Source organism: Xiphophorus maculatus, chromosome 23 (assembly GCF_002775205.1).
Source record: "Xiphophorus maculatus strain JP 163 A chromosome 23, X_maculatus-5.0-male, whole genome shotgun sequence".
NCBI classification, from domain to species: Eukaryota; Metazoa; Chordata; class Actinopteri; order Cyprinodontiformes; family Poeciliidae; genus Xiphophorus; species Xiphophorus maculatus.
Genome location: NC_036465.1, coordinates 13,874,351 through 13,887,434, shown reverse-complemented (window position 1 = coordinate 13,887,434; position 13,084 = coordinate 13,874,351). Strand labels below are relative to the sequence as shown.

Genomic DNA, 13,084 nt, shown 5'->3' with positions numbered 1-13,084 from the left:
ACATGGACACAGAAGCCTTAAAAAATTTGCAAAGCGCTGCATTTTAGTTTTACTTGACACAGTAATTCAGATTTAAAGTGGGTGAGCTCAACAACAGTTCAACTAAAAGACTAAAACATTCATCAGGTGATGAAGACAAGCATAACTTTTGGAGGACAAAATGATGAGTTGTAATTACTTATGCAGTTCACTCAGACAGCTTCACATCTTAATACAAATTTCCCCCTTAAAATATTTTGCAAATATATTCAAAATAAATTAATAGATGTGAATAACTATGCAGATTTTGCCCAGACGTCATGATGGGATGTTGTGTGTAACGTCATCAAAATACATGTTTATCACAATCATCTATTGAAACATGTAAGAGTAACTCGTAATAAACTCAAGCCTCTCATCCAGCCTCCTGCACAGAGCAATATGAGACAATGAAGAAGCAAATATTAATGTGAAATAGGTTCCCAGTGGCCTCCTGACTCATTGACTCGTATCACATCCAGAGAAATAATCACTTCACACACAAGAGGCCTGTGAGGTTTGCTTTAATAAGCTTCGTCGTGTTTCTCACATACACGCACATTTAATTGGAATCCAGATGTGGACGCGCGCAGGACACGCGATTCATGGGGGGTTGAGCAGCGGATCGCAGGTTTAACGCAGCTTTAGGAGGATTTTCAATAAAAACAGTTAACATCATTTCCCACCTTAATCACAACACCTCTGAAGCAGAAAAAACACCAATCAACATGTGAGAGAAAGAAGCAATCTTGTTGCAGGAGAAGGTCTTGATCTGGAGGAGGGATCTGGATGTGGCGGTGCGTATCCACAGCAACCGAGTCTCAGAAATCCTCTCGTTTAGAGCCTGCTCCTGACAGTGGCCTCTGTGTGGGCAAGCAGAGAAATATTGGAAACTGTAAAACAAGTGAAGTGGACATTTTACCCAGGTCACACAGCGGTTTATGGCGCTTTGGCATTTAGGAGCGTCTGCTTGCCACTGTTAGCGAGGATTAGTCACTCTCGATTCAAAACATGCAAGCGCACGAACGTACATCAAACGGACAGCCAGCGTGGGCAGCGCGCGCCAGGTGTTGGAGACGCATTAGGTTTATGGAGGAGGCTTGGAGGCCTGCCTGCAGCCGCTCTGTCACACAGGCAGACGGTTCTGGTCCATCTACCCGCTGAGCACCATTCAGCTCTGCTAAAAAACCTGCAGCTTGTCCATTAGAGTGGAAGAGAGCGAGCTTTTTAAAGAAGCACACCTGCAATTTCTGCTACACAGTCGAACGAGCCAAAAAAAGGTGATTTCATGCGGTAACACGTCATCTGTCTGTCTGTCTATCTATGTTATTTCAGCTTCTTTTTAAAGGGGCAGTATTATGTATTTTCCATGCCATTTTATAGCACAATCAAGTAACTATGTTAACTTCAGGTTTTATACTAATACTATATATATGGAATGTGACTTTAAAGGAATTTGACTTTGTAATTTTACACCTTAAAAGTAGGCCTCTGTCTCTTTCAAAGCTCCTGCTCTTACTAAAACTCTGTCATCACAACATGGCTCCTCTATTAACCCTTTCATAACATTTAACCAGCGTTTCACTGAGAAGGAGCTCCTATAATGAGCTCAGCTCCACCTGGTGTTTGCTAATTTCTGCTGGCTAGTCTGAAGGAGCTGAGTGGAGGAGGTCTACTCTGTGAGGCGGGAGCTCAAACTGCAGCTCTGAGGCGGAGCTTCTTCCTCGAAGGCGGGGCTAGGTTCACTCAGGCGATTTGCTCAGGTGAATGGTTGCCATGGAGACTAAAGGACTTCTCAAACTTTCATGGAAGGATCAAAACAACACTCCAGATTTGTTTTTGATGAGGGAATAATGTTATAAAATGGTGTAGAGCTCCAAAAAGTCCTTTTAAATATTTTATAAATTTGAAAGAAAGATTAACATTATACAAGAAAACAAATAATTTGGAGCTACGTTTCTAGAGAAAAATCCACAAACATGTGAATCCATGAAAACAGCAGCTAGCCTCCAAATTATTCATACTCCTGACTTGCAAAGGTTTAAAGCAGTGGTCCCCAAACTACGGCCCGCGGGCCAGATGCGGCCCGCCTCCACATTTGGTCCGGCCCCCTGAACAATACCAGAGTATTTTCATATATGTGCATTTTTATTTGATAAGTCGGACTTTTGCAATAAAATAAATGTTCCTTAGTAATTAACTTTATTTATTATTAACTACTAGTTAGTAACTATTTTATACATGCATATAATTGACCCTAACCCTTTTTTTTATGTGGAGAACCCAGTGCTATTTGGTTATTATTTATTTCATAAATAGTGTTATTTCCTGACTTTTGTTCTCTGAAGAATCCAGAAAAGGTTATTTGATTGTGCTTTCTGAAAAACAATACATTTTTATGTTTAGCACTCTTACAATCGTCACACTTTTTCTGTTACAAACTGACCCCGGGCCCCCATCAGAGAAGGGACAAGTTATGTGGCCCTCACAGGAGAAAGTTTGGGGACCCCTGGTTTAAAGTAATATTTTAGTTTCATCAAGATGTTTCTTCAGACATTTTGTATCAGCCTGGCCAGTGAAGATCTGAATCTGAGAATCTGTAGAGCTGAAGATGTGGGTGATGGTACAGAGTCCTTCCAACCTTAAACACCTGAAGCTCATAAACACAGAAAAATAGCTAAAATAAAACTGGAAACTTGGAAAAATGAGCAGTTACAAGAAGTTATAAGAATTAAGATTTTTTTTCCATTGAGCGGCGTAAATTATTTTATATTCCACTGGAAAAACGTATTGGTTGAATAATATAAAAATAAAAAACTATCAAGAGGATTAGTCAACCTGTGTTTATAAACTAATGAGCTGTGAAACTAGAGCCGTTACAGGTTATAAATGAATGTTGGAGAATTATGGATTAAAAAAGTTAAAATATGTTTTTAATTAAGTTTTTATTGTGTGCATAATTCATTGTGTCTTGATTTAAAGTCAGAAAAAATATGTAATATGAAAATTAGCTTATAAGATTCTAAAATGGAAATGAACTGATTATTATTATTATGTCAATAAGTTAATTTTTAAATTTTTAACACATTTTTAACCCTGAATAATAAAAGATACCCAAAGAAAGTTCTCCACATTTCTTCTTAAAACGTTTTCATACCTTACAACGTGTAATTTACTGCTCACTTTGCTGAAAATAAACAATATTAAATGTAATTTTATTGGGTTACAAATAAAGAACTGTAGTAACTTGCTCTGCAGGGCTACTGGTCAAAAGTCAAGACTTTTTATCTTTATTCTGCTACAACCTTTGATCTGAACATGTTTGATGTACTATTTTCTTCTTTTTTTTGCCATTTGCAAAATAAAACCTTCTCTTCATCTTCACCTCAGAGGCTAAAGACGGAGAGAAACATCTGATTTCAGCAGAGGTTTCTCATTGATCCAGACTCGTGTACATAATAAACCTGACATAAAGAAAGTTTATATACATTCCTGCCTGATGCATTTCAGTGTATAAAACATCGCCACTTTTACGCACCTGATTCCTGGTACTTAAGCTTCTCAAAGGTTTCTTATTGAGCAGGAAGCCTGCAGCACTCTGAATAAAAGTTTTATTAACCCTTTTCTATTTATTTTCTTAAGATCTGGTCTGTAATGTAAAGCCACCCAAGGGGAGAAAAGGAGGAATATTTTTTAAACAGAAATAAGCCGCTCTTCTGTTTCATCCCGACTTTATTAATGATTTTCTGTATGTTGTTGTTTGAGTTTATAAGGGATAAAGCTGTTCTACAATTTGTGCTTGCATCTTTCTTTCAATACTTTATACCTTACTCCCCCCTGATACTTTAAAGCTCATATCAAAGCAATAATCTGTCTGCCAAAGATAAAGATTTAAAAAGGTTAGATACAGATTGAATAAAACACCTGCACTCTGTTGTTTTCTAGATGGATCAAATATTGCATTTATGAGGCTCCACCTTTTGCAGCAGATAAAAGGAACCAGAATCATGCTGTATGTGAGGCTGACTGTAAATAAATTTAGACCCTCAGTGTGTCCTGACCACTCACACTTAGTCCTGCTACATTTTTATCTTTGGTGAAAAATAAAAAAAAAGCAGGTCCAAGTGCATCCCAGCTTCAGATCTCATTATTTTTAGCCATTGATCTTCCCTGAAGCCAGAGAAGAAATAAAAAGATAAAACACTCCTGGCTGGATCTATCCACAAAATGAATCGTCAATCTGAAAAGTTGCTTTTAAACAGGCGGCTTTTCTCTTATTTTACCATTTACGTGTCGGGGAATTTTATTTTGCGTGATGCAAATGCTTATTTTATGGTATAGCACACATGTTGCCTTGATCCGTCAAGCAGGATTCAGATCAGAGTTTTGCAGTGTGACGTATTCAGATGCCTGGAGCATTTGTCTGCCTTTTACTCCCACATGGAGACTTAAATCTTCTTCTTTTAATTTCAAATTAAATGGCTTGAATTGAGTGAATAAAGTTTGTCCGCTGTGGTTTAAATTAACTTTTTTATTTCGCTTAATTTGCATCTATTTTTAAAAGCAGCTCCAGAAGATGGGAGTGAATGTTTAAGTTTACATGCAGCAAAGAGCTGCTGAGACTGTGATGTAATTTCCTGTTAGCATAAACTGGTCCGGGTATGAAACACCCATGTTCCCGAGTATTAATCACTAGGAATCGATCTAATAGATTACTTTTGGGATGTGGAGGAACATGGATCTGTACCAAATGCTTGATGCTGACTGAAGAATTAGCTCTTCTGAAGACAAAATGGAGTCAAACCAACACTAGGAAAGTAAACTTTATAAAGCTGCGTCTCACTGTAGGTTTATATGTATCTACAGTCAACTTAAATGTCAGTCACTGTCTCAGAAAAAGCAGGAATAGTGAAGAAATACTCCTTCAAAATGAACCTGGGTTCATTAGGGAAATAGTTAAAGCTTTTAATCATTTTACTTCCTCAATAAGTGAATCACATATTGAAAATTTTAAATAATCTCAACCTTTGCTTTTCACATGTATTCAGCGGAGGTTAAAAAGAAAAATCCCACCACATAAAATTAGTGCTTTTAACAGAACAATTCCTGTAGAATAAATGTTATTGACGCAGTTTTTAAAAATAAAATTCACGTTTTGAGTGTCGAGGGTCAAATAGTTACTAACCCAACTTTTTGTTTTGCTTCATATGATGCAACTAAGAACATGATACCTTAAGGAAATTCTTCAAAATGGGAAAGACAGCAAAACATGCCATTTAGGTAAGGTGGGTGAGTGTGTGGACTGCCATAAGTCAGGAAATGGCTACTATTGTAGCTCAAAACAAAACAAAACTTTAGTTTAGGAGGTCTGAGCCCATCTTTACTCAGTAGTGCCAATAATTTTTAAGGGACTATTGACTCAAATCAAAGCAGCTGAAGCAAAATGGATCTTTTTCTTTTGTGAAGTGCATTGAAATGATATATTGGATTTAAATAGCCTAAACTTTACAACATATTAAAAATACCTTTATTATAGAGGTTTCTTCACACAATCTGATATTACTGCATTCATATGATATTTGCTCTGTTGTTTTATTTACATCCCTATGTTTAAAAAAACAAGAATACAATCACATTTTTAGTCTTCTGGTTGCCTTTTCTTTTATAAGATATAATTAAAAACTCAAGGTTCAGGTTTTATATGTAAAATTAGTTCCAGAATAAATATGATAAAGAGTCAAAACAACCAGAAAAACCACAGCTTGAACAATTATATGCTAATTTCAGGTAAAACATTCATTATAGTTAAAGTTATCGTACCTCAGCAGCTGAAGCTTAACAACTTGTAAGAACCAAAAGCTTTTGCATGTTGTATAAATTTTACATTTTATATGAAATAGAATCGATGCACAATACTGAAATTAATCTACTTTAATTACTAAAATTAAAAATAATGGAATAACTCAATCTTACTCTGTCACTTACACAACCACCGAATGCAAAGGTTTACCCATCAATGTTAAAATGACTTTGTGACAAAGAATAAGAGTAAAAAATATTTTCTCATGTGTGTTTTTGCTAAATGTAGCGTGGAAATTTTCACTGAATGTTAAAATAATGCCTCAGTTTTGTCTCCTTGCTCTTTAACCCAGACAAATAAGGAAATCAGAACGTTGCTAACAGGAAACGCTGCAGCTGATTGTTGCTGTGGGTCTCCTGGGAGCCTCTCTGACTGGGTTTCTTCTGATACATTGAACTCTATAATAAGAAATAAAATCAGAAAGCTCAATTATGTTGAAATTTTGCTCACAAAATGCTTAGGAGGACGAAGGTGGAGTTTGATTTATGTAGGTGGTAAAAGCGGAGCGTTAGGGGTTAAGACTGCAGTTGTAATACTGACGCTTAATTTGAATAATTGAGTGAATGAGCGATCATGCTTAGCAGACGCACCGTTTAGCAGCATAACTCTATAAATCACAAATGTAATCAAAACAAATGGGAGAAGTCATCATGTAACAGCACGAGCCAACATGAAATCCCATCAAATTTACGCAGTTGCTAAACTTAATTTAACCACACAGATCAATCTTTCATTTCTTAGACTCTGAAGAAGAATGATCCAGAATTGAACTATTGTTAGAAAAGTTTTCACACGCAGCCCATCCTCCTAAAACAGCTAAAGCACTTTTAAGCTAGCTGGCACACAGCATGCTGGTTACCTTCGCTACAATCTGTAGGAACGGATCAGGCTGAAGTGGAGAAAGGCCAGAAAAAATCAAATAAAGACATTAAATATGATCTAAATTGAAATGTTACATATCATTTATTGAATGATTTATTTCTTGGTGGCTGCTGATAAATCTTACAGAAATGCTGAAAGAAATGTAAAAGTTGACATATAAAGGTTGAATCAACTTATTGTTAAATTCTTCCGCAGGGTGCCGGTTTGTCGTTTCTCTTTACATCACCGTAAATATTTATTTTATAAACTGAAATTTAAGCATTGACATTCTCACTTCAAGAACCATCAGCTGTGTTCTCGACTACTTTATCCTCACCTTTTTTTACTTATTACATATTTATCCATTTCAGATACGGAAATGTTTATGGACATCAAAAACAATGTGTGCAATGTTAGAAAAGCGTTTTAACACGCAGCATTCCCAAATGAGCTGCTTTGTTTTTAAGAGGACGGACAGAGACAGTAACAATGGGTTGCCATAGCGACATCTGAAGTTGATGTGTTGGGTTTTGGGCTGAATGTTGCAGGATGGAGAACATCCTACAATGTTGTGTGTTTGTCCCTCCAAAAACACAAAATAATATTATAATACCTTAAAATACAGAGATTCCCCTCCAACGTCTCCATCATATCCGATATGTGGGTGTATCAGACAAACTGTGTTAATTGTTTTTACTGTTTATTGTTTCATCCTTATTTCACCATACAAGGCTTCCAGTAATGTCATAATGTAAGAGTAATGACTATTATGCTGTGAACGACAAGCATTTTATGAGCTGGGCATATTTTGGTGGGATGTGGGTGGATTGTTGAGACAATTATTTTGATTTTCTTTGTTTTCAAAGCCAAAACAAGCGTTCAAAAGCACATTTTAGAGATACAAACTGCTTGATGGAGCAAATTTGGATTCAGAGGTTCCAGTGTATGCCCTTTAATATCACAGGCTAAATCCTGTTAGCTAAACAGTTTATATGGCACACATCTGCAGCTCAGTTAGAAATACAGTTTAAAGTAGTGCTGGTCGGCATTTTAAGGAGCGTAAACAACCATTGATTGTTGCTTAAAAGCCCCATTCGTATGAAAGAGAGTGAATGATATTAGAACGTTTGTTTCATCTCATTGGATGTTTTGCAGAAACTCAGAATACAGCAGAGTTGAGATCCAACATTTAATAGAGGAAACGTTTTGAGTGATGCAGCTGCTAAGTAGCTTCCTGACTGTGGAAAACCAGAACCATCTTAGGACTGAAACCACTTTGGTTCTTTCTCATCTGGTTACTGTGCAGCCTTCCCTCATATCAGGTGTTTGATATGTTTACACAGGGTGCATCACTCTCTCAGATTGCATCAGGGACTTCTGAAGGTCAAACTCAACAATCCAACAACAAACAAACAAAGTGAATGCATGGATGATTTTCTGCTTGTTACTGCTGGCCGTCACCTTCATACAGATCGCTGCACTCACTGTAATAACTCTGCCTGCGCCCATCAACTGTGCTGCAGCTGAATAAAGGCAAAGAGCCGCTACAGCTGTCTTGTTTACAGCCTCTGAAGTCATTTATGTGAAAATCAACATCAATGTTTACATTTAGCTCACCAAGACATGTCAATGTTACAATAATCAGCCTGGTGAGGTGAAATGAATGAAAGGAAATGGCTCATAATAGCAGGAAGAGAAGTTTTAAGTCTGTTTTCTTTGGTCAAGACCTTTCTGTATTGGTTATGACTCTCACATCTGACTGAGCTGACGTGTGTTTGTGCTTTAAGACGCTATGAACTGTGTGTACATGTGGAGAAAAGTGTATGTTTATTTAATGTAATTAAATTGATCTAAACAGGAAACATTTACTCAGTCAGTGTTTACTGGCCTCCTGCTTGTGTGAACGTGCTGGAAGTGCAAACAGCGCACAGTGGATGATTAAGTGTGTCTTCCCACCACTCTCTCTCTCTCTCTCTCTCTGTGTGTGTGTGAGTGAAAGTAGTTAAATTTGACTGAGCTGAGCTGTCGGTGCTCTAAAAAGTGTGTGTTTGTGTTTTCTGGGGCAGACGGCTCACCAGGAGGGAAGTAGAGCGGGAGGTTCTGCAGATACAGCTCCTTATCCGTCGGCAGGAACACGCAGAAGATGACTCTGTCCAGCTGACACACACACCCCAGCACACAAGACACACACATTAGCACACAAGACACACACATTAGCACTCATAAATGACCTTTATAACAAGCATATGCAGTAAATGTGAAGTCATCAGTTGCAGGTGGGAACAGTATGTGTGAGAATGCAGCTAATGCATCAGTCCATTACTCCACCATTATCTTTCCATTATGAAGCCGCCGCGACCAGACGGTTATTACGCTGCATGCTGAGGACAGAGAGCAGGGGCTGTGCACAGAGGAGGAGCACGAATGTTTGAGACAAAAACGAGTTGGAGGAAATCTTTAATGGTACTCCCATTGTGAGAGTGCGAATACAGAAGAAAAGCTGCATTTTAGTGCTTTCCCATCAATGTTAAGCCGTGAAAACGACGCAAAGCAACAATACAGCTTTCAGGTGAATTTCAGCTCTGCTGCTGGGTTTGGTCATTTTATACTTCATGCTTTTTATTCCAGTTGTAATAAGTCATTTCAGGCTTGCATATGTATTATCAGCTTTTACATTACTGTGAAAAAGTTGCAAACCTGCCCTTTATTCTTTGTTTCCAAGGAGACAGAGTTTCTTTTGATCTCCTTAAGTGGTCTTACCAATAGTTCTGTCTAAAGGCCTTTTTAAAGAGGAACATTATATAAAATCAACTTTTTTGAGCTTTCTGTTATGTTATAATGTTATTCCCTCATCAAAAATATACCAGGAGTGTTATTTTATTATTTCACACATATTTGAGACATCCTTGAATCTCCTGTGGCAGCCATTTTGTGGTGAATAAATGCCTCCCGAATGGTTGTATTACATATACTGTCTTAGCTCTACTCACAAAGCATCACCTATTTCCACAAAGCTCCTCCTCCAAGCCAAGGTTCTGCCCCTCCTCCATGCCTTCTCACACAGTTCCTTCAGACTAGCAGCAGCAGATATTAGTACACCTGCTGGAACTGTGAGGTTCTAAACGGCATAATGTAGGAGCATTGTTGCGATGACGTGCTGAAAGCAGAGTTAGAAACAGCAGGATCTTCTTAAAGAGATAGAAGGCAAGGCCTCAAATTACAGAGTCAAATTTCTATTAAGGTATTTTTGATATCTACAGTATTTCTATAACAACTGAAGGTAACATAGTTACTTGATTGTGCTATAAACTGGAACTGTGTCTGGAAAATATATAATGCTATCCCTTTAAGTTTATCTTTGAACTTTGGTTTCTTCACCCATTTTCTCTCCATTTTCTGTCCATCCTTGTATTTGGCCAACATGCATGTTGTCTGTTTACAATATAAGAAAATGACCAGGTGGGGAACTAAAGTTATCAGGGCTTTAACTCAAAAAGCGGTGTCTGAAAGTTGTGTCTTTGAAGAAACAGGAGATAATTCTGCTCCATAATTAGCTGATGATCAAATGTATGCCAGGTTTCCAGCTACTAGCGCCATAAAAAACAGCCTTTACATACAAAAAACTACTAATTTATAAGTTTGATTATTTTTATAAATTCAATTAGAGAAGTGTTTGGGATCTTCATGATAAGCTGATGGTAAGAAAAACACTTTATTTAAGTAAAGAGCTTGTTTTAAGCTTTACTGGCAGAAACGACAGAGGGCACAGCTGAAGCATTTTGGCTTCCCATGATGCATTTTGCTCCACAGAAAAACCTGCGAATAGGTGAATCAGCGAAAACTGAACCTCAAATAGGTTGGGGTCAACTGTAAACTAGGACAATTGAAAACAAGATGTAAAGCATGTAGAATAGACTAACTTTGCCAATTGCAGCAGCTCTGACCGTTGATCATTTTTCTGCCTGAGGCTCATTTGTTTCTCCCTGTTTTTATTTCTAGTTGAACAGGACATCTTGACTTTTATTGGAATATTTTGATTTATCACTTACTCTGCGTAAAGCACCTTAGTCAATGGAAAATAGTTTTTCGATGTAATAGGGTCATGCATTTTGAATGATTGGTGCAGAGTATAACTTCAGATTTTTGCATGATATAACGCAGATATTCAGATTCAAGCCGGTGATTAAAGTTACTGCAGCTCCTTGCAGGGCCCAAAGCTGCTCTCACTCTGATTGACATTATTACCACCTTAATATTTGTACAGGAGTTATACTTTGTCTGTTTCCAGCATCTTGTCCCAATTTATAGCCGGGCTGTTTCTGCCTCTTTCCTCCCAGGTGAGGAAGTTTAAGTCCTGCTGCTCGCAGAGACGGATCCCTCTCAGCAGCTGGCTCGCCCACAGCCTTTGGTTTTCAGTCCAGGCTTGCTACACAATTACCATCATTCACCAAAGATTTGCATAGAGGCTAAGGGAAGGTATGCAAATGTGTGGTAACTACACCCCTCGGGCTGAGGTTTAAAAATCTAACCTGCACATTAAGGTGCTTCTGCTCGCAGCAGGAAACAGTAAAAAAGTGGGGAACTAATTTTGATAACGCCGCAGCAGAGAGCCTGCAGATGCTGCTGTTAACAATAACATCAACGAAATGTAACGACTCCCTCGTGACTGCTCATCTTTAATGGAATACTTTGGAATGGAAACTTGTGAATACTTTCTTCTCAAAGTGAAAACATCAACATTCAATTGGCATTCAGCACAGCCTTCCAGCCAAGAGCAGCTTGGAAGTGAGGAGGGAAGCATTTAGCTGGTTATTGTAAGAAAGTCTGGTGGACGTATCGCACACTAAGTTCATTCCCCATCAGTGGAAACACCAACGAGAAAAAGCTGAACCTTGACCGCCTTTTGAATTATGATGAGGACCAAACCAGAAAGCTGGTGGGTTCTTAGCAAATCAAAACATTCAATACTTGTTCAAAATAACAACCTTCAGGAGTTAAACACTCTTTACATTACGCTGTATCAAAATGTTTATATTGTTCTGATGCTATATTCTAATTTTAAATACTATGTTTTTATTGACTATAAACAATTACATTAACTGATAGAAATGAAGGCTTGACAACATCAGTGGGCGTGTAATTAATCACTTAGTGAATTGAGTAACTGAGATAAATGAATGTTTCAAATTTACTGAATATGACATGAGACGTCTTTTTCTTTTTGTCTTGTCTCCGTGGTTCTGCTGTTAGAAGACACCATGAGATGGTATGAAACACTCACAGTATAAAACTATTGAGTAAAAATACTGCAGGTTTACTGTGTCAGTGTTTCCTCATGTCAACAGTTCAGCTATCGCTCTAGAAACCTAGAAAACGGATCCATAGCTAGAAGCCAAAATATCAAATCCAGTTCTGATTTTGAAACCTTTTAACTTCTTATTTCCCCCTCACATTATCTGTGAGCATTAGATAATTAGAGAATAGAATAGACTTAAACAAGCAATTCATTACTCCTAAAATGACTCTTTCTCTCGAGTATTTGTTGCTCAACAGAATTAGCGTAGGGTTTTTTTGGTGTGTCTCGCTAAGGGAGAAAATGAACATAAACCTTGATCACAGTGACTATGTTGGTGTTTTTACCCTTTAATCCTCAGTTGAAAATAATAATTAGAAATAATTTGATTGATGCTAAATACATACTAATATTAGAATTAAACAAACCTAATCAATAACATTGGATGGATTGATGAATAAAGGAGAGAGGAAGATAGAAGGAGGTATGGATGTTTATTTTATTTTTTCTTTTGTGTGAAGACCTCGACACCACTCACCAGCTGCGTAAATCCTGGACTTTGGTTCTTTACTTTAGATCATCATCAGATGTTAATGCATAAAGTTTCGGGTAAGTTTGAGTTTATTTCTACAGCTACTGTTGACTAATTATTGAGAACCAATCCACTTTGAGAATGAAAAGTCCTCACTGGCTTCAGGAGGCGAGGCTTTGAGAGGAAAAATGTTTGCCTCAGTGCAGCAGCAAAATGAAAACTTCAGCTGAACCTTTCTGACCGCCTGAAACTAATTTGGATCATAAAACAACTACAAAACTCATGAGTCTTACTCTCTTAAAATGATTTTGCTGCCGTTTCATAAATAAATTTATTGCGTTTGTGTTGGCACATTGCCTCGCGTCTTGAGTCCATTTTGCGTCTCACTGTGTCTGTAATTTTCTAATTCATTTGCCGCACAACAGCAGTGCAAGCCAAACCAGGCCCAACAAAACTCCATGTAAAACATCTAAAACAGAGGGGGGTTTAATTAAAGAAGAATCGCTCATTTTCCTCTTGT

General features: G+C 37.6%; 1 protein-coding gene across 2 annotated transcripts in view; it reads right to left on the bottom strand.

Annotated features, from left to right (window-relative positions):
- Positions 1-526: 526 nt before the first annotated feature.
- The window catches only part of macrod1 (MACRO domain containing 1), a 179,371-nt gene continuing 166,813 nt past the window's right edge, over positions 527-13,084 (bottom strand). Inside the window, exons 9-11 of one of the 2 annotated variants that reach the window (XM_023328499.1) lie at positions 8,815-8,896; positions 6,738-6,767; positions 527-881 (exon numbers count right to left, since the gene is read on the bottom strand). In XM_023328499.1, coding sequence (XP_023184267.1) covers positions 6,763-6,767; positions 8,815-8,896 — 87 coding nt within the window. In that variant the 3' untranslated portion in view covers positions 527-881; positions 6,738-6,762. The remainder of the gene's footprint in view (positions 882-6,737; positions 6,768-8,814; positions 8,897-13,084) is intronic. The other variant, XM_005806546.3, reaches the window with a different exon arrangement.